This window comes from Penicillium canescens (assembly GCF_028828765.1).
Source record: "Penicillium canescens strain IBT 15451 chromosome Unknown utg000006l_segment0_segment0, whole genome shotgun sequence".
In the NCBI taxonomy this organism is placed as follows: domain Eukaryota; kingdom Fungi; phylum Ascomycota; class Eurotiomycetes; order Eurotiales; family Aspergillaceae; genus Penicillium; species Penicillium canescens.
The window spans coordinates 1553866-1573811 of record NW_026703968.1 but is presented as its reverse complement, the minus strand read 5'-3'; the positions used below and the strand labels follow the sequence as shown (position 1 = coordinate 1573811).

At 49.7% G+C, this 19946-nt stretch overlaps 9 protein-coding genes across 9 annotated transcripts; 5 read left to right on the top strand and 4 right to left on the bottom strand.

Annotated features, from left to right (window-relative positions):
* Nucleotides 1–406: 406 nt before the first annotated feature.
* Nucleotides 407–1826, bottom strand: N7446_009556 (glycosyltransferase family 69 protein; the record flags this gene model as incomplete). The annotated part of the gene is made up of 4 exons (XM_058518301.1): nt 407–822; nt 873–1098; nt 1164–1625; nt 1779–1826. The coding sequence occupies 4 exons, from the start codon at nt 1824–1826 to the stop codon at nt 407–409; spliced, it is 1152 nt and encodes a 383-aa protein (XP_058369089.1).
* Nucleotides 1827–2171: 345 nt separating this feature from the next.
* On the bottom strand, nt 2172–2937 carry N7446_009555 (uncharacterized protein; the record flags this gene model as incomplete). The annotated part of the gene is made up of 2 exons (XM_058518300.1): nt 2172–2791; nt 2847–2937. 2 exons carry the CDS (start codon nt 2935–2937, stop codon nt 2172–2174), a joined length of 711 nt encoding a protein of 236 aa, XP_058369088.1.
* A 464-nt stretch (nt 2938–3401) lies between these two features.
* Nucleotides 3402–5664, top strand: N7446_009554 (transcription factor domain-containing protein; the record flags this gene model as incomplete). The annotated part of the gene is made up of 3 exons (XM_058518299.1): nt 3402–3437; nt 3539–4786; nt 4852–5664. The coding sequence occupies 3 exons, from the start codon at nt 3402–3404 to the stop codon at nt 5662–5664; spliced, it is 2097 nt and encodes a 698-aa protein (XP_058369087.1).
* A 62-nt stretch (nt 5665–5726) lies between these two features.
* Nucleotides 5727–7464, bottom strand: N7446_009553 (cytochrome P450; the record flags this gene model as incomplete). Its single annotated transcript, XM_058518298.1, has 4 exons — nt 5727–5921; nt 5987–6753; nt 6820–7020; nt 7101–7464. The coding sequence occupies 4 exons, from the start codon at nt 7462–7464 to the stop codon at nt 5727–5729; spliced, it is 1527 nt and encodes a 508-aa protein (XP_058369086.1).
* Nucleotides 7465–7956: 492 nt separating this feature from the next.
* On the bottom strand, nt 7957–8756 carry N7446_009552 (uncharacterized protein; the record flags this gene model as incomplete). Its single annotated transcript, XM_058518297.1, is given in 3 exon segments — nt 7957–8183; nt 8201–8453; nt 8506–8756. The coding sequence occupies 3 exon segments, from the start codon at nt 8563–8565 to the stop codon at nt 7957–7959; spliced, it is 540 nt and encodes a 179-aa protein (XP_058369085.1). The 5' UTR covers nt 8566–8756.
* Nucleotides 8757–9147: 391 nt separating this feature from the next.
* On the top strand, nt 9148–10379 carry N7446_009551 (SDR family oxidoreductase; the record flags this gene model as incomplete). The annotated part of the gene is made up of 6 exons (XM_058518296.1): nt 9148–9202; nt 9249–9507; nt 9566–9729; nt 9793–9992; nt 10048–10198; nt 10255–10379. The coding sequence occupies 6 exons, from the start codon at nt 9148–9150 to the stop codon at nt 10377–10379; spliced, it is 954 nt and encodes a 317-aa protein (XP_058369084.1).
* Nucleotides 10380–10942: 563 nt separating this feature from the next.
* N7446_009550 (uncharacterized protein) lies at nt 10943–11433 on the top strand (the record flags this gene model as incomplete). The annotated part of the gene is made up of 3 exons (XM_058518295.1): nt 10943–11080; nt 11165–11246; nt 11312–11433. The coding sequence occupies 3 exons, from the start codon at nt 10943–10945 to the stop codon at nt 11431–11433; spliced, it is 342 nt and encodes a 113-aa protein (XP_058369083.1).
* Nucleotides 11434–13870: 2437 nt separating this feature from the next.
* On the top strand, nt 13871–16807 carry N7446_009549 (uncharacterized protein; the record flags this gene model as incomplete). Its single annotated transcript, XM_058518294.1, has 1 exon — nt 13871–16807. The coding sequence occupies one exon, from the start codon at nt 13871–13873 to the stop codon at nt 16805–16807; it is 2937 nt and encodes a 978-aa protein (XP_058369082.1).
* Nucleotides 16808–18431: 1624 nt separating this feature from the next.
* On the top strand, nt 18432–19686 carry N7446_009548 (uncharacterized protein; the record flags this gene model as incomplete). The annotated part of the gene is made up of 2 exons (XM_058518293.1): nt 18432–18653; nt 18721–19686. 2 exons carry the CDS (start codon nt 18432–18434, stop codon nt 19684–19686), a joined length of 1188 nt encoding a protein of 395 aa, XP_058369081.1.
* Nucleotides 19687–19946: the final 260 nt, after the last annotated feature.

Sequence of the window (19946 nt, the reverse complement as noted above, 5' to 3'; positions counted from 1 at the left end):
CTGCTCGAAAGTATATAGAATATAATAATCTTAATAAAAATGTTCTCATGCCATATACTCCGTACTCTTCTAGTAATTTTTCTGTAAAAAGCAGCTCCCCACAACTCTTCCCTCGCCCCGCTAACAGGCCAATTAACTGCAACGCATATCCACCGAGCCCAAAAACAATGCCCTCGTCCAGGTTCGAACTGGAGACCTTCGGATGTCAATCTTGTTACCAAGAATGTCATAAGAAAGGATATATGAGACCGACGTCATAACCAACTAGACCACGAAGGCTGAATAAGCAAATTGGCAAAACTTACCTTACAAGAGTATGCCAGGGGATTATACTCAAATTCCATGTACAGTAATGCACAAGTTAGTTAACAGGGAGTTATGGAACGTGTATATTGCGCGTTAAATATCATACATGGGCCCACCCATATCGATGCAGGACTTGCATCTCATTGATAATACAGAACTGCCCCGGTTCCTCATTCTTAGGGCTGAGGGCTTTCCAACTATCCACCTGCCGTCGTACTACTTCTTCTTTAATCCAAGAAGCGATACTCCAGCGGCGTAGTCGATTGACCCATAGCCCCTGCAAAATTCTCTTTGCAGTCAGCCAGTTCGTTACTGGATTCACGGCCGTGTATGCTTGACCGTTATAACCAACCCGAACCCGAGGGTTGAGGTATACCCCTTTTTCTTTGGATAAAGGGTTATCTGCATGGATGAGACAGCATTCAGAGCCCTCGAGATGATAGTCCGCTAGTGAGTCTGGGATTCCTCGGAACCGTAGTGGTGACTTGGCTAGGAATGGACTTGCGGGCATTGCCACTATATTCTAGTTAGTTTGTGTAGATATCTCTAGATGGAGAGATACATACCCATACCATTCCAGCAGCTAGCCACCGGCACCGGAGACAAACTTTTCATTGCATGTCGCGATTCCGCAGTACGGAAAAAAGGCCAAGTCTGCATGACGGCCTCATGGCCCTTGATATCGCGGAGCGCAAACGTGTCATAGTAACTCGGCGGCTTGGAGAAATCCAAGGAGCAAGCCGCTCCATATTCTCCACCATTAGTATCGAGAAGTTCAAAAACATCACTTGGCTGATACATCAAAGGTAATAGTTAGCATACATCCAAACAGTTAAAACCACACGTACTAAACTCACCGTAAAAACAACATCATTCAAAAACAAAATCTTATCGAACGTGATCCCCTGCCTAGCAAGATCATACAGAGGCAACAGCCCCAAATTCCTCACACGAGCCAAATAAGGAACCCGCCTAAGCTGCTTTCCACCGCCAACCGTGTTTACCCACCCCTCACCCCGCGCAGGCGCCGCAATCTCATCCTCATGCGTAACAGGCGAAAGTGTCACATTCCGAGGAATGCGCAGCCGCTCAAGCTCCCAGTCTAGCTCTCTCAATGCTCCTTTTGTATTATCGTAGCTGCCGCTCTCGTAGACGCTGATGAATATATTCTCCGGTCCGAGTTCCGAAGATAGTTCTAGGAGGGCGCGGCTCCAGTGGCTGCGGAGAATAGCTTCGTTGTTCCAGTTCACGCTTGCTATGTATATTCGTTCTTTGGTTGTGGGTACGTGGTGGGGTTTGTTGGCTTTTGGGGTGTTTGTCTGGTGTTGGATTAGGTGTAGTTCTGTTAGATTCCATATTATGAAGATTATTATTAGGGCTCGGGTTAGGCGGGATCGGAGGGCTCTTCTGGTGAGGGGGCGTCTATAGGTGGAAAGGAGCGTCATGGGGTTTTAGGCGCGAGGTTCGTATACTGGGTTGGGGTTGGTTGGTATACGACCACGGTTGGAGTTCTCTGACATAGTGAATTTGATTTTTGGGATGGCACTTCTCTGCTGTTAGCGGAGACTTGGAATTTCTGGGAGAGACAGGTGATGAATCCAGGGGTTCGTAATATAATCCGAGGGTGCATACTTTAAACAAGGCTGCATGCTCGATCTGTCTTCCCGATGAAGAGACCAGCGAAAATCAATGATAACGAAGAGAGTTATGGAAGGCTCAGCATAATCCCGAGTACTCATAAAGCTTGCGATAATCTCGCGTGAAGCAATGGCTGTTCTTGTGGGAAAAAGGGGTTCTCTGCATTAAGTTCAAGACAACAACAAATAATAGTATACAAGGGATGGTATTCAGGAACTGTCCTCTCCTTAACTGAAGAAATGTAGAATCATTGTCGCCGCAATCGCAATGCCGGCCATTCGTCTCGAACCCGAATGACTGCGAAGGCCCATACCCGTCTGTGTAGGCGAGGCACTCGAATCTGTCGTACTGACTCCCTCAACCCACGGCTGTCCAGGTAGGGAATCCGAACTCTCATCAACCTCTGCCACGCTCATGACCTCGTTTTCGAGTAAAGCGCAGTCAACGCGCTCATCACTCTCAGGGATGCTGTTTGTAACAGAAATGGGAAGCTGAAACACGGTATAGTAGTCAGTCCCGTTCCAGCGGAAAGACTGGTGCATGGAGATGTTATATGCGCCGCGATCTGAGTCGCTCTTTGAATCGGAGCCATCGCCGACGAGACACTTCGGCCAGACCCAGTTCACGTGTTTGACGGTTGATGATGGCTCGAGGCCTAGTACTGGGCCGATGTAGCTTGTGTTAGCGGACGGTGTTGTGCCATTTGAGATGGTGAAGTTGTGAGAGAGTGACTCGGAGGTCAAGAAGAGTCTGATGTCGTTGAAAAGGGTTGATGAGTCGGTGTTGCTGGATGGTGGCCATGGGAGTTGGCCGTTTCCTGACACGTCGATAGCAACTTGGAGATTGTCTGGATATTCGGTTAGTTAAGGAGGCAACGGGCTTGTGTTGACTTATTGACTTACCTCCGCCAAGGGGCGTGTTGGGCTGCGGGGCATCGATAATTGCCAGGCCTGGCGTGTAGACTTGGCCGTTGACGATAGTGAAATTGACCATGTTTGAATTATTTTAGACTTTCTTGCATAGAAAATCAAATGTGATGTTCCTTTCGCTTTTATTGAAATGGCGCCAAGGGCCTCATTTCCGACGGATCCGCTGCTATCCTTAGCGTGGGATTAATTAATTTGGTCTTTTTGTTCATTGGCTTAGACACAAGGCTCATTTCAGGGTCTGTCGCTGGCGTGGAAGCGATATTAACGACAAAATTAGGCAGATAGGAGAGACAGTAATTGACCTTAGTGTGTGTAATGCGGCCTGTATGAACTAACATCCAGCATAACATGACTAAATCCAGCAAATCTAGTGCAAGTTAATAGAGCAAATAAGCTACAACTATATCAACTAAGTAACCAACTTATAGCTTGACGTTTCAAAGTATGTATTTGCTTGGTTCCCCCGCACTTCGGCTCCCCACTTTACCCGAGTCGATCTGCAGTTGAACTTCACCTTGTCAAGCCTCAATGCTAACATGTAACATGGACGTCTGGTCCTGTGAGGTATGCTTTACGACATTTAGTCGACCAGAGCATCTGAAGCGCCACTCAGCATCCCGTATATCTCTCCATCCAGAGAATGACCAAGTGTTAACATGTCCTAGACGACAACGCCCGACCTCATGTCTGTACATCATGTGGGAACTCTTTCAACCGCAGGTGTGTGCGAGCTTAAGGTATACCTAGTATGTTTAGCGAACTCACCTTTGAAATTCAGCGATGCACTACGCCGCCATGAGAGGACTTGCAAGTCTCGTGGCTCCTTCAGGGCTGAGGGCCACTCTGAACACCAAGTATATGTCAATCCAGATGAGATACACCAGCCCAAACGAATGTGTTTTGCAATAGAAACACATGGAAATGCAGTATCACCAATCGTGGATGATCCCCAGGTCCTTGGCTCTGTCCTATCTCCCTTTGAACTCTCAACAGTCCCTAGTGACCTTTCTTTAGAAAAGGAAAGCAAAGTTGCCAACATATCATCTGAGCCACATCTACATAATGAACACAGTCTATCATATCATCCAAATGACAACCTCTCTTTTTCAGAGCCATTCCTTGACCCGACGCACGATTTATTGCAAAACATGCCCTCACCTCTCGACTTCTCGACTTTGGATCTTCTCTTCTCCTCCCAGATAACTTCAGATATTATTCAAGCTGAGAGGCTAGAGTATCTTGCATATTTCACCAGTTCAATGGGAATGTCCACATTCACGGACCGCGAATCGTTCCGTTGGAGACAGAAATTGGTTGCAGATGCTTATGAGGACAAAATTACCTCAAATGGGAGACAAGTCTCCAAAACAAACCAAAAAATACCCCCGATAATGGTGTCTGATCCTTTAGCCCCCAAGTCCCTGGAGCTGATGCGAAGCCTACGAAATATCATTTGCAATAAAAGAAACAACGACGTGATCATATTTGACTGGTCATCTGAAACCCATGACCAGTGCCAGATATTCTTCTCAACGCCAAATATCCGTCGTTTCCTAGAATACTTCTGGTCTCTCTGGTATCCGAATTGCCCTATTATCCACAAGCCTCTTTTCAATACTCACACCGCGACACCTGGGTTGCTATCTGTGATGACAGTTATTGGTGCATGTCTATCTCCCTACCAAGAGGACAGCAAGTCGGCTAGAAAGTGGCTTGATAGCATTGAAGAGCTTATCTTCTCGCATGAGTGCTTCCGGGATAATCCTCCACCCAGAAGTAATGACTCGAAGTGGAAGAAGGAGCGACTACAGAGTATACAGGCTGGATATCTAGTCTGCTCGCTACAGAAGCGAGAAGGTCCCGGGGAGGCGCAGGCCAGGATTAGACGGTATCGCCATGCGTCGATGGTGACTGTGAGTTGAAGCCTTGATATCATGATCATACCACGTATCAGTGTGCTAATGTGATTATTAAACAGCTTGCAAGACATGTTGGAATTGGGAATGCCTCCCATAGACACCTGAAAGTCCATGATAGATCGCAAGCGTGGTGGCAACAATTTGCGGAAGAGGAGGAAATGATGAGGTATGGGCAATACGACCTTTTACTGCAGATCAAGCAATGGGATATTAATTATACCAGAACAATTATATTCGTCTTCCTCATCGATGCAGCACTTGTCATATTCCACAACTCACCACCTCGATTAATGGTCTCCGAACTGAAGATGGATGTCTCTTGCCCCGAGGCATGTTTCCAGGCCGAGTCAGCAACCGAATGCCTGTCACATTTCGAACAATGGACCAAGACTCGGTTCTGGCGAAACAGACTATCAATCGTATCAGTTGTGCGGCAGATTTGTCAGGCTGAAATCGATGAAGACTTGGTTCAAGATTTCTCTAAAATTGGGACTTTGAATCTATTCACAATGGTTCAAGCAATCCATTCTCTCATGTTCCACCTACAGAACTCTCTCATTTTTGAAACAACCTTGGCCCCGGTGCAGACAGGTCTTGAAAACTGGAGACGAATCTGGGATAAAAGAATACCAGAAGACATCGATATTCCCGAGACACCCGAAACTATATGGAAACTCGTTGGTTTTCTCCGCCACGCATCGGAATTCTGGCATTTGGCGCGTATCAAATCCGCCAAGATCATCTCGGCAGTGGACGATGACCAGACCGAAATTGAAGATACACATGAGGCATCAAGATATGACCACACAGATATGGGAGATGTCAATGGATTGATCATGGAGTATCGAAGAATGAATTTGGGGATGGTTTGATGGTAGCTATTTACAATATCAAATCACATATCGATTCCTCTCAGAAGCTTCATACACCCATCTCATACTACAGGGCTCCGGATCCTCCGCTGCACCCGAACTTCAAAATCAACAGGCTTAACGAACCAAAAGTTCTCCGTACGCCATGTCTTCCGCAACGGAGTAAAATCAAACTCCTGTACAAGTTGAGGAATAAGCTTGGACATCTCCAAAATAGAGATATGCTTCCCAAGACAAGTTCTCGAACCAAGACCAAACTACAATCAAAAGAGTCAGCCAGCCAACCAAACAAACACAACAACATAGCATATCCAAAACTCACCGGCATATACATTTGATTCATAACCTTCAACCTCTCAGGCTGACCCTCAGCCTCAATCCACCTCTCCGGCCGAAAAACCCCCGCATCCGGAAAGATAGTCTCATCATAATGCGCAACCCAAGTATTAACCCCAACAACAGTCCCACCAGGAAAGAAACGCCCATTAATCTCCGCTCCACCATCAGGAACAGTCCTCCACATAGGAAGACCCGTAGCAGCATGCATGCGCAGCGCCTCTTTCATAACAGCCTGAAAATAGGGCATTTCCTGACTTTCCTTGAAAGTGATAGGCGAGCTGCACCGGCCCTGGGCCGTGAACTCATCTAATTCCTCACGTAGCTTTTGCAGCACATCTGGGTAGTGCATTAAATGCCACATTATCGTCGATAGGCTTATAGCTGTTGTATCAGATCCCGCTGTCACGTTTGATTGGCCCATTATGAAGAGGTGGTAGTCTGTTACTTTCTCTGGTTCTTTCTGTCGGGCGAGCATGAGTTTGTCCACGAAATCTTGGGGTTGGGATTGTATTTCGTTCTTGTCGGCCTCTTGGGTCTGGGATTGGGCTTTTCGGTCGTGTGCGCTGATTTTGTCCTGCACGAATTTGCTGATGTATGCGCGGCCACCGGCGCCGGACCATTTTAGTTTGCTTAGCGGTTTGAAGAGGCGTGGGTGCCATTCTGGGAAGACACCGACTAATGTGCTGTACATGATTACTTTTTGGAGGGCTGCGATCGTGCCGTCAATGTCGTGGCCTCGGTCTAGGAATCCTTTGTGTGGGTTAGTGCGTTGTTTCTGTGGTTATTCAAGAGTTTGACGGTGGATAACGTTCTTACCGAAGCGTTCTCCGAATGTGATGTTTCCGATGACATCGAAGGCGTAGCATTGGAACCAATGTCCGAGGTTGAATGTCGCCCCGTTATCCGTGAACTCGTCCAAACGAGCCATGAACAGCTCTGCGCAATGATCCACGAAGGGTTCGTAGTTTACCAAGGAGCTCATGGAGTATAAGCTGGTAAACCGTTTCCTGGTATCGGCTAAATTAATGTAGAACATATAAGTCAGATAACTTATCCAAAGCTATCGATTCAAAGAACCGAAAGCATCGAAAACATACCATGTCTCTTCATATCCCTATCCGCAAAAACAGTCCACTGAGCCGGATGCTTCCATCCATCATACCAAGCAGATTTGGCAAACTTAGAGCCAGTACCATAGACTGTTTTAATAGCAGCTGCATCACTGATACTATAGTGATTCGGTGCAACCCGCACAATCGGACCATATTGTTTGTGCAGCTTGATATTGTCATGTTCGAATTGGCCATGGCGGACACGGTTGAAGTACCAGAGATTGCTGAAGCGCGCCCAGAATGGTCCTGGGATGTTCTTTAAAGGGGATGTGAGGGACTTTCTTATTCGGAGTAGGATTTGGATTGTTATTAGGAGGAAGAGGGGGAGGAGGATCAGTTGGGTGTGCATAATGACGACTTGGTTCTGGAACAACTGTTCGTATGAGATTATGGATATACTCTGGCTCTTTTATAGGGATCGTGTACTCCGTAGAAACTCAAGAATTGGGGTGTCGATCCCCCGGTCCACCCCCACCCCCACCGCCACATCCCCAGAGATACACGCGGTAAGCTTCATTTCGCGTGACTCGATTGGCTGCTAGGTATGTATACCTCGGATATTCAGAGTTCACGGGAGTTGAGTCTACAACAAACCAGGTCATATCGTCACCAGATTGGCACTGAATATCGAAGTTTTGACGTTGATTTCATCATGTACAAGAAACCGAAGTGCACAAGAAGACATGAAAAGTATTCATTCCTTTTGTCAAAGCCAAAGAAACAGCACCCCAAAAGCATCTGACAAGAAAAAAGGCAAGGAGACAACAACCAGTGTATCCCTATCCCAAGAAAACCCCATAATATTATGACAAAAAAAAGATCCTACAGTCTCAGACCATTCTCACTTCCGGTCCCCCCACAGCCCAACAATACCAATCGAAAGCGCAATACCCGACAACCAAGCGCGCGCCCGGTGCAAACGGCGCTCGCGCTCCATCTCCCGCTGGACAGTCTCACCATTCAGATCACTCTCGGCCTCGACAACGACAAGATCCTCGTCCTTCTTCGTAGCCGAGTCCCGGACCAAAGAAAATGCGAGACGTCGCGGATGACAGCGGAGGCCCAGTTCTTGAAGCCCAGGTGACGGTTGAACCAGAAGTCAACGCCGTGGGCAGCGACAGCGGAGAATGTGCATAGCCAGATCATGTATGGGTGTCGGCGACGTGGTGATGAAAGGCACCATGCGAAGCAGAAGCAGCTGTTTGTTAGGAAGGAGAGGCGTAGGGCGTATCGGCGGCTTAGGCGCTTGACCTCGTTTAGGGAGGCTGCGGCGCTTGTCGCTGTGGGGAGGAGTTGGAGGGCTGGGATTGTGATTGCGGAGGTTGAGTAGGAGAGACCCTGTGGGAGTTAGTATTGGGTGTTGGATTGTATGGTTGGGGGTTTGACGTACGGTAAGAAGACCGAGGGAGACGGTGCCGACGAACTTGGTGATGCTGATAGGGCACGCCATGGTGAGATTGCAATGTGCAAAGGCTCGCTGTGGATGAGAAATGGGGATCGTTGAGGTGATTCGGGGGCGTCGAGAACTGAACGAGTTATTTTTCGGTGACGTCGCGGTCAGCCAACGCGCCAGCCAATCAGCGTTGCGGTGTTCTTCATCCTGCTGAGAGGGAAATCGGCGTTTGTTTTGTGTACTTCGAGTGGTTTGTATACAATGAATGAGGCAGATTGTCTATCCTGGCTTCAATTTTATAGTGGAAAGACGTTGGATTCGGGGAGTATCTGCAGATCTACAGCCACAGAGTCCACACTAGAGTTACATGTATACTAGTGTCTGCCCCGATACATAGAGACATGAATTAATTATTCGAGCATAGCTTGATCGCCTCTAGCTCTAATGCTGCTCAACACAGTAAATACTTATGATAACCCTGTGTTTGGTGTATCACTAATCCTTGCGGGCATACTTGACCCCGATAAGCCGAGGTCCAACCCAACTGTGGGGAAAACGCGACGGTGTATCATCAACGGACCTCCTTTAGATTCACTTTCTCTCCCCACCTTCTCGAATCTACTCTTTCCAACATTCATAATGCCGCTGCCTAAAGAAGAATATCTGAGCAACTCCTGGAAGGATGGGATCTTCGGTGAGTAGTCGAGACCTCTGTCCCATAACCACGCTAACAGACGCAGCAAACAAGGTGGTGTTTTGCACCGGTGGCGCCGGCACCATCTGCAGCGCCCAAGTTCGGGCTTTAGTCCATCTCGGCGCCAACGCCTGTATCATAGGTCGCAATGTAGAGAAGACCGAGCGTGTCGCTCAGGACATTGCGACTGCCCGGCCCGGTGCCAAGGTTATCGGCATTGGCTCTGTGGACGTGCGCAAGCTCGACAACTTGCAGCAAGCGGTCGAGCGCTGTGTCAAAGAGCTTGGAGGCATTGATTTTGTCATGTACACCAACCACCAGCTGAAGTGTCATTTCGATTCTTGTGCTAATAATCCTCGACAGTGCTGGAGCGGCGGGCAACTTCCTCGCCTCCATCGAGCAACTATCAGCCAACGCCTTCAAGTCAGTCATGGATATTGATGTCCTGGGATCTTACAACACCCTGAAGGCTACCCTGCCATACTTGAAGGAGTCAGGAAAGAAACACAGAATGGACTCCAAGTCTCGTGAGTGAATCATCACACAAGTCGACCGACATTTTGCGAATCCTGTTCCTAATAGCCCCTCAGTCAAGCCATCACCAATTGGCACGGGCGGTAGAATTATCTTCGTTAGCGCTACCATTCACTACCGGGGATTGCCCTTCCAGACCCACGTGTCAGTCGCCAAAGCCGGCATTGACGCCCTGTCCCACAGCATTGCCATCGAGTATGGTCCTCGTGGCATGACTTCTAACATTATCGCACCCGGACCTATCGCGCAGACCGAGGTAAATAGGCGTCCGACCTCAGTCTCCAAGTATCTGAAGTAACCATTCTTTCTAGGGCCTGGAACGCCTTCTCCCATCAGATGCCGTGGAAGCCTATACCAAGGCCCAGCCGCTGGGCCGCTTTGGACACGTCCGTGACATCGCCGATGCTACAGTCTATCTCTTCTCGGACACTGGCAGCTACGTTACTGGACAGACACTCGTTGGTGAGCTATCATATTACAATAGACCATGTTTGGAGGCAAGTGCTAATGCATAACAGTCGATGGCGCAAATTGGCGCATGTCGGCGGGCGGTGCCTCTGGTGGTAAGCTGTCTTACCCGGACTTCTTGCTTTCTGGGGATGAGGTGCCCAATGTGACGGGCAAGAAGGGGTCTAAGCTTTGAGTGTATGGATGTGGATCATATATCAGATTATAGATTGAGGCTTTTCGGGCTTGCCTGGACTTACTTTGTGAATCTACTGTGGTTTGCAAATACAACGGAGGTCTTTTGATATAAATTTAATTTCTCTCATGTCTATGAGACATGCGTTCGAGAGCGCCACTTATATATATTACTGTGGCAATTCCATTCCCGTAGCACAGTCCTATTGATTTAAGTCTTGCTGGCCTCTCGAGTTACCTTGTCACAAATGCAGGCTGTCTCTCGTCTTGGATATATATTCCTGCAAGGGACCAATCGGAGACCCACTTGTATAATTATCCATCGATCCCCACAGATAACCGTTTCTGTGATATGCTCTTTGGTCATAATATCATAATAGTATCGCATGTAGTTCCACGGAGAATCTGAGTCTGTAGAAGTAAGCCTGCCAGTAGCGATCGAAGCCTGAGCACTCGCAAATTGAACCAGCCATAAACTGGTCCATATTTGGTCAATAACCTGGGACTGGAGCCATGTTAGGTACTCTTGCAAAGTGTGACCAAAGCACCACGACTCTCTTCCTCATGTCCTTCTACTATGTCAGTGGCTTGCTACAGGCCATACCAGTCGTCCGAGCGCGGACCAAGCGCTCATACAGACGAGATGCTAGAATCGACTCGTTCTCCCTCACCGATCTTCTGATCTGGCTTGAGTCGGAATTTGTACCTTAGCCGCAATTGCGCCTCTGGCGTCCCTGACCCCAATGTTTGAGTCTCGCCTGATTGCTGATCTATAAAGCCCAGCAGTTTCGCCAAGTCAAGTTGACCCGCACTCCAGCACTCCATTCTGATGTTGGTCTGTCTCCTCACCAGCTGCGCTACCAGTCAGGTAAGCTGAGATACAGGCCCTACTCACGCCAGTGACACATGTTGTTTACCTATGACATACAATAGTCAGACGCACAGTGTACTCTTACCAAGAGATCGCACTAAACGATCCCTTCCCATCCCGACGACCGCCGATTACGAGATTCTCACGCCGGGACATGCATGATATCCACGGCAAGACGGAATAAAGCGAGAACAGGGAGCGAGAATACAAAAGAGTGGCCAGTGCTGGGATTGTTTCCTTCGAAGGCCTTACGCAATATTCACCAGACAATTGTAATTAGTGCCATCGACTGACAGCACCAACTAAAGCGAAATGGTCTACGTTGCTGCATAATCCCTTGGTTTGGTTGAATCCATACCAACGACCGTGCCATTGAAGAGATGATATGATAGCTGCTTTCTCTTGCATGGTGACAACGCACTCGAATACAAAGCCCAAGATTTCAATCGGTCCCACTTGGAGCCCATAATCAAATACAGAGAATGGCTGGTGGTCAGTTGTCCTGAGATACCCTCGGGGCAACCTTTCATCGCAGGAATTCACATTTAGACTGACACTGGGCTGACCAAGCCTCGGATGCAGGATCCTATCTCCGTCCGCTCTGATTTCTAAGGGATTTCCTTGCTCGAGGCTCTTTTCGATACGAGGAGAGACTTCGATTACGTGGATCTTACAAGAGACAGATAATGGACAAAAACGAGAAGATAATGACCTGGTCCCATTTCTATCCACACTCCTGTTCTTACGATATTGGCATCCGAGTCTTCACACTTGATAGAGCAATGAATCGATACAATTCAACAACAATATTTCATGTAGTAAGATATCTACCGACTTGATGTAAGCACATAGTCTGCTCTAGAGGAAGCCTTGTCCCGATTACTCAGCCTCCGACCCCTTCTGTCCACCATTTCTGGCTAACAGGAGTACGAGGTGTGATTCCAGAGCCGCTAGCTGGCTTGGATATAGGAATTGGAATAGGACCTGGAAACTTGATACTGCCATGGTATTTTGAATTTCATTAAAGTACCATCCATGCGTCAGAAATCAAGATGAATCGAGCAAGGTCCTGTTGAATGGCTCGTTCTCGTAATATGTGTATACACCATGGCTTTCTGAGTCTGCTGGAAGCTGTTTACCAGGAGACACACCTGGAAACTGGTGAATTGTGTGTGATTGTATGCTCGATTTGAATGGTGAACTGGCCAGATCCTTGAAGACTTCACCATGGCTTTTCAAGACGGCTTTCTCGACGGGCTAGGCTCCTGCGGGACACAGCGCTGTGAGGGCCTTCGACTTCATAACCACCAGTAGCCGCAATGAAAGAAGCGTGAAAATATGAAATATCTGCTCTTCTGGGTGCCCCGACGTCTTTTTTTGCCGCACAATGCCTTGAGAATGCCCTCGATACCGCTCCTTTGTCTTCTTTGTCCCTCACGATTGGTGGCAGCTTGCCGAAATAGTGACGGCTTTCTTTATATTTGCAATCCAGAGAAGCGCTCGAGGTTGCCGTAAGACATGCTTGTAAGCTGAATTTGCGTCAATTCCAGCAATGTTACTGTGTCTCGTGTGGTTCTCCAAGTCTCTCGTATTGGGATCGTGGCTCGCGGCATGCCAGTCCGCAGTGCCATGCAGTAAACAAATGCGGCGTCTTGATAATATCATCGTTTTGGTTAGCAATGGAAGGCTTAGCACAACGGGAGTAGCAGCTTAGCGATTGTCTCGTTGGTACTGGCGGTGGCCGTGACAGCGATTTCGATGGTGATCAGCCAAGTAGCCTCGGTTGTCATCCACTCAATTATTTCCATCCCCATGACATTTTAGAACAGGAGAGAATGTCATGCCGAAAATGTGGTAGAGGCCATGACGTAGAGACGGAGATAAAGATCGGAGAGTGTATGCGGCTCGGCATGCCGGCCTGCACGCCAAGACGGGTACCGCAGATCCACCCGACCTCCACACTCGAGTCTATTCGAACGTTATTCTTAGCTGCACATCCCCGGTCGATGAGAGACATTTATGATCAATTAGACTAAATCCTGATAGAACATAATGCAGATATGTACCTACAAGGATACACGGCTGAGCAACAGTCCAATGCAGGCATTTCAATTGGCATCTTGAACGAGTGCTGTCTATTCAGGTTACGTAAAATACGAGTGTCAAACACAAAAGAACCGGCCCTGGTGCAAAGGTTGACTGAAAGGCCGTTGATTCATGCCTTTGTCCACAGGCTGATGATCAATGAGTATTGTTTTATTAGACAATAGATAGGGTAGTCGAACAAAGACATGGAGTTGGCTGTCCATTCATCCAACCAAGTCGGCCAGGCAGCACGTCTTGAGTTCCTTCCTAAAGTGATCGAGGACTACCTATTTCTTCGCTCTTTTCCCACTTTCCCTTTCTTCCTTTCTTTTCTCCTCACCTCATTGGTTTACCTTTGCCCTCAAGCTTGCTTTTTTATCCACCACGCGCGTTGCATTGCTTCCACTTGTGACAAAAGGATTCTCGCAAGCTTCTTACCATCATACTCTTCAACCCTTTTATCCCATACCCTTCAACCCTTCTATCCCATAAAATTCCACCCTTCTACCCACCCCCCCCCCCATCTTCCCGCAATCATGGGCAAGCGTGTTCCTCGCCGCAAGGTTGTCGACGATGGCATCCCCATCGACCCGGCCCTGATCGACCCGGCACTGTACGCCCCTACCCCCTTCAACTCGTCTCCCTCAGCACCAAGCCACACTCCTCCGCACGGGAGTGGGGTGAACCTGACCCGTTTGGTTCCCACGGCTAGCCCGGCTGAAAACCGCGATCAGGTAACACTCCAACAAGCACTCACCCAGGCCGCTGTGTCTCAGGCACGGGAAGCAATCAAGAATGCAGAAGCTAATTCCTACCAGCTACAGCGACAGATTGCAACCCAACAGGCCCAGCTCAATGAAGCCGAGTTTATGATTGACCTCCAAGAGAAGTCCATCGAAGAGTCCACCGACAACGCCAAGCGCCTCCGCACCAACGTTGCTCAACAATCCGCAACCACCGAGGCTCGCGAAGAACACATCTCCTTGCTGGAGATTCGCCTCGCCGAAGTCAATTCTGAGAACGCCAGGATAAGTGTCCTTGCTCAGAAGCGGAGCGAGTCCTATCACCAGCAAATGATTGATATGGAGTCCCGTATCTTGGACTTGGAGAGAGACCTGGACGATGCCAATACCGATCTCCTTGAGCATAAGAAACTGGTCAAGCTGGAGAAAGAAGACTGGTCCAATTTGCATGCCGCAATGCAGGCAACCGAAAGCCGCAAAGCCGCATGTTTTGGCCGTATGGCAGAGGCACTCTCACATCTGAACGAAATGATGTCCGTCGTGTCTGACAAGATAAACGGGTTTGAGCGTACTATGACCAACCCCTACCCACGAGGCCAAGATTCGACCGACAATCTCCCTAAACATCACGATCGTGCTCATGTGTCGCCCCGGTTCAGTATTCAAGATCTGAACTTTCCCGTCACACTGCCTACAATGACGAAGAGAACACTCAGCAACGCGCTCTCCGCAGCTCCTTCTGCAACCACCGAGAGCAAATTCGCCAACACCCCCTCCGCGGTCCAGCCCGCAATCACGAATAACGAAGTCACCGACACCCTAGCCACCAACATTCAGCCACGGACACCTGAACCTCCAATCCCGTTCTGCGACTCGGAATTTGATAGTCTTGACCTTCAATTCTTTGCAGCAGAGGAAGGCTTTCAGCGAGTCGATTGGTGTGAAGCCCATAACGTCCCATACAATGAGGACTACGAGCTAGGAGTGCCTTTAAAGGAGTCCCCCATGCCCGACGCCCCAGAGAATGCCAAGCCAACGTCAAGCAACATCATGACTAGCGAAATGGCTCAGCCCATGTTCCAGACCGCGACTCATGACGCCAACACGGAGACCACCAACGCTCCATTTGACATGGCCCCTGGCTCAGGCTACGGTTTGGGGATGCTTTCTGAAGAGACACTTGCCGGTATCACTGGAGCCCTCCAACATGAGGAACAGCGACAAACCAACTTCATCATTCCTGATTTCGGTGCTGCGCCGTTAGCCGAAGCACCCACCACCACAGAATTCCACCAACCGAGAGAAGTTCCCATTATCGATGTCACGATGACCGATGATCCTGCAATCGACCTCCTTCCCCCAAGTCCTCACGTAGGATGGAACGGAGTGTTGGACCCTGCGGCAAGTGCTCTGAGCGCCCCGGAGAGGAAGCGGGCTCGTCAAGTGTACGGATTTTGGGAACCCGACAATCGCACAGCAGAGTCATGGGATGGGAATCTATACGTGAAGCGGACCAAACTGACCCTCCCCTTAAGTCGCCCTCGTTACCTCAATGCGAGAAAGCGCTGGGTGAAGGCAGTGAAATCCCACGTGCGCGTCCCAATCCCGACAACGCCATTGTGGACGATGCCAGCAGTCATTAGTTTGTCTGCTACTTTTGCACCACCTCCGACTCAGATTGACTCCACAATGGCTGCGTCAACTGATCCAATTGTGGCGCCAGCTCCCATTGTTGAGCAGGCCCCGATTGCGTCAGTTTTGGCTCAGCAAGCGAAGATCGAGGAGCGTTGGAAGAGGCAGGCGGCGGATCGCGTGGCGAGCCGCATGCGTCCTCCAATCTACCGCGGTCCAGGCCCGCGCACCTACCCGGTGTATAAGGCTATCTCGGTCCGTGACCCTGGCGCCCTGGAAGTCCCTGTTGCCGCGCGAATTCGGCAAGTCGAACTTGCTAAAGACTTCGCGAACATTCGTCGGGCTCAGGCTCAGCCAGCCAATCCGATTTCCCGTGTCAGAACCAGTGCGGTGGTTCCAGGACGCTTTGGGTTCGGATTGCAGGATGTCCATGATAACCCTCGGAAGATCACGGTGCGCACTCGATTCGAGCAGTGGCCATTGGGGCCAAGTGTGAACGGTCCACAGGCGGTTGATTCCGGGCTTCACCACCCAGTTTCGACCCCACCCGTTCCTGTTCCAATGGTCGCCGCAGTCGAGTCGCCCGAGATCACTTACCCCGGGGTTATCAGACAATCGATGTCTCTGCTCTTCAAATTCCTGTTGATGGCCTATTACCTGATGGTTAAGGTCAGCGGGTATGCGATGGCGAGCATCCTCATCCTGATGTCTGTGCTGATGCCTGTGCTAATCTTTGTGGTCCCGGTCTTCGCGAGATTCAGCCTCGCTGTCTTGCAGGCCGTTTGGCAAGAGACCCGTATCAAGGCCCCAGGCCTGGTGTTCTCCTTGGCCCCTATCGTTCCCCTGGTTTCGAGAGCAATTCTCGTATTCCTTGGATCGATTCGGCGCCACTGCCCCAGCCGTCTGCTTCTCGTCCTAGCCCTCCTGGTTGCCATTGAGTACACCGCGTACTATACCCAGTGGAAGGGCTACGAGAGGCAGTACATCTGTCATCTTGACCACTTGCGCTACAGTCGTTTTCGCGAATGGCCGTGGCTGGAAAAGATTGACTACTGGGTGACGAGGTGGCTCGCGGATGACCGTGGTACCCTCGGGTAAGCACTGGTGGAATCTTGTGGTGGTGTGGTGCGAGGAAGAACGGGCAAACGCGATAACTCCCGGTCCTCAACTTGTCATCGGACATTCAACATCGGCAACATGTCTGGGTCGAGATTGTCACCCCTCGCCCAGTGCTAAGCCAACAACAACAACATCGGCAAAGTCCCCGCGTGTGACAGGATCATCACCCCTTGTCCCCGGGTCACGCCGCCAATAACAACACAACAAGGACTTCTGTTCAGTCAGCCGGGAGGGCATGTCCGGGAGTCAGGCTCCCTTTCGAGTCTTGGTCTTCCCCCCTTCTTTCGAAAACACAAAACACAAGAGCAAGTTTCCTGTCAGAGGGCTTGTGTGTTTTGTGTTTTGAGTCCATGCCTGTGTAACAGTCCGTGTCTTGTTCTGTTCGCTCACCCTACGGGGTGCTGTTTGATTTTTTTGTCGGAGTCGAAAAAAAATCAAAATAAAAAAAAGGCCCCATTGTCAGAGTACTTGTTTGTGTCCGAGTCGGTATATATAGTTCTGTTGAACGTATACCTGGATGCCTTTATACCTGGTCATATTATATACGCTGTCACTGTCGTGATTCTGTGACTTGCATGTATATTTGATGCGGCTATACCTGGATATCTGAAGTTCCTGGGTACGTTGCCTCTGTTCTGAGTATGATATGATATACGCTGTCACTGTCGTGATTCTGTGACTTGCATGTATATTTGATGCAGCTGTACCTGGACGCCTGAAGTTCCCGGGTACGATGCATTTTTTCCTGGGCATGATATACGCCGTGACGCCATGGTTGTCTATGACCGGCGATTTGATCCCTACCTAGGTCCTCTCGGGGAATGATATACACCGTCACTGTTGTTGTTGTCTGTGACTTGCATATATTCGACCCCGGCATACCTTGATGTTTCAGTTCCCGGGCATGATATACGCAATGACACCGTTGTCTGCCTGGCATTTGATCTGCATACAACATACACGCCCTATCGTTGTCTGTGACTGGCAATTTGATGCGATTATACCTGGATGTCGGTGTTCCTGGGTACGATATAAGCTGTCACTTGCTCCTGTGATTTGCATGTATTTGATGCCGGTCCCAAGCTTGCTTTTTCGAAAGCACTTCTGCATCAACATCTGTTGCCCCCCTCACCTATCGTACCAAGTCTGTTGTTTTATCTCATTATCGAGACAGCCCTGCTTGGGCCGATAACAAACCTTTTTTTTAATCTGATCTTCAGAAGTTTCGATTTCGAGTTTTTGTCCTCCAGGGATGATATACGCTGTCGTTGTTGTTCTCTGACCGGCCTGTATATCTGGATGTCGATGTACCTGGGTATGGTATACACCATCATGTTTCTGTATGCATATATGCCAGGTACACAAGCTGGAAACTATTTTTATCGAGGGTTGCGCGGACTCCATTTGATGGCGCCAGTCGTCCAGTCAGCAAGTGTGTTCACCGCCCAATGGGAACACGCGCCACGCAGAAGCTGGCGTCACCTTCTCCACTGCTTGCCGAAAGGAGACTAGACTTATCTCCTCGCCCCTCAAGATAACTATCATCTTTTTGCTCCCTCATCTTACAGCTTTCTTCAGACATCCATTTTGAGAAGCTTTCACCATGTTTATCCGCTCTGTTCTGCTGGGCGCTGCCGCTATAGGCGCCAGCGCTGTACTGGTGGTCCCCGAGATGGAATCCGTCGAGGATGGATTCGTGAATGTCCACCCAATGCTCCTGGAGGATGTCCATCATGCGGCTGTTGATTTGCCTTGCACCGAGTGCCCTTTCCGTGAAACCAAGGAAGGCACTGTCAGCTGGACTGAGGATAAATCATCACACCTGGTAAGTCTGCTCAGGTGGTCTCATCCATTTCATCCCAACATTCAAGGAAACTAACTCAACTCAATAGATGTTGGATTTCTCGGTTGAAGACAACCGCCTGCTTGCCAACGGCCGCCAAATCTTCCCTCCTACTCCTCCCAGCCCCATTCATGCCATCCAACAAAGCGATGAGGGCGAAGACTCCGAGCCCATGCCTGTTGGCTATGCTCTGGAGGTCATGCCGATGGCCGCTCCATCCGATGAGCCCGGCTACGAACTACTGGATGTTCGTTTTACCGTTCTCGACCTGGAGAACCACCCCGTTCCAGTCGATACTGTGGCGATCACCGTTCTCCAAGACCCCAACGGCGAGCTGTTCATCGCCAAGACGGAGATTGAGAAGACTACACCCGCCTCCGACCGCGTCTCCTGGAAGGAGTGCCATGGAAAAGCCAAATGCCTGCAAGAGCTTCTGGTTGCCCGCATTCGTGGATTGTTGGATGGCGCCAAAACCCGTGTCATGGGCATGACCAAGGCTGGTCGCAAGGGCTGCCACGGCAAGCACAAGCCCAAGATGATGGAACACCATGGTCCCCACGGCCACCACGAAGGAGGCCTTGACGGTATGCCCTTCCCTCCGCCGCCATCTTTCGGCGAAGAAGACTTTCAACCCGAAGAGTTTGGTCCAGGCGGACCCCACGGCCATGGCCACGGCTTTGGCTCTGATGCTGGCCGCCCGCATCACCACCACTCTCCTCACCACGGTGCCTTCGCCCGCACATTCTCGCGCGTTGTCCACTTCATCGTTGTTCCTGCTGTTCTCGGCGTCCTGGCTGGATTGACCGCCAGCGCTGTCGGTATGCTGGTCGGTCAAGCTGTGGTCTTCCTCTGGCAACGGTACCGTGGTACCAAATCACCCGAACACAAGGCTGCTTGGGAGCATGGCGAAGCATGCGAAAAGCAGGGCCTCATGGCCGAATCCCGCCACTCCGAAGAGATGCTTCCCGAATACACGGAACCATCTGAGACCCGAGCATCCCTCGACAAGAACTAAACCCACTTCAAGTGGTGTTCTGTGACTAGGGTTTGCTCAGGAGAGCAGGGGCCAACACCCGTCTGGACGGGTTTGAATTATTCTTTTCGAGATCACTGCCCATGACTGGGCTTTCATTCCATTTCTTGTGCCGGTCAGCAATATGACCTTTTGTTTTGAGTTACTATTGTTATATCAAGCTTGTACAGCGATTTTCCTTGTATCACCTTATCAATCAACTGTTTGTTCAAATACTTTCTTTGCAACCAATAGCCCTCAAC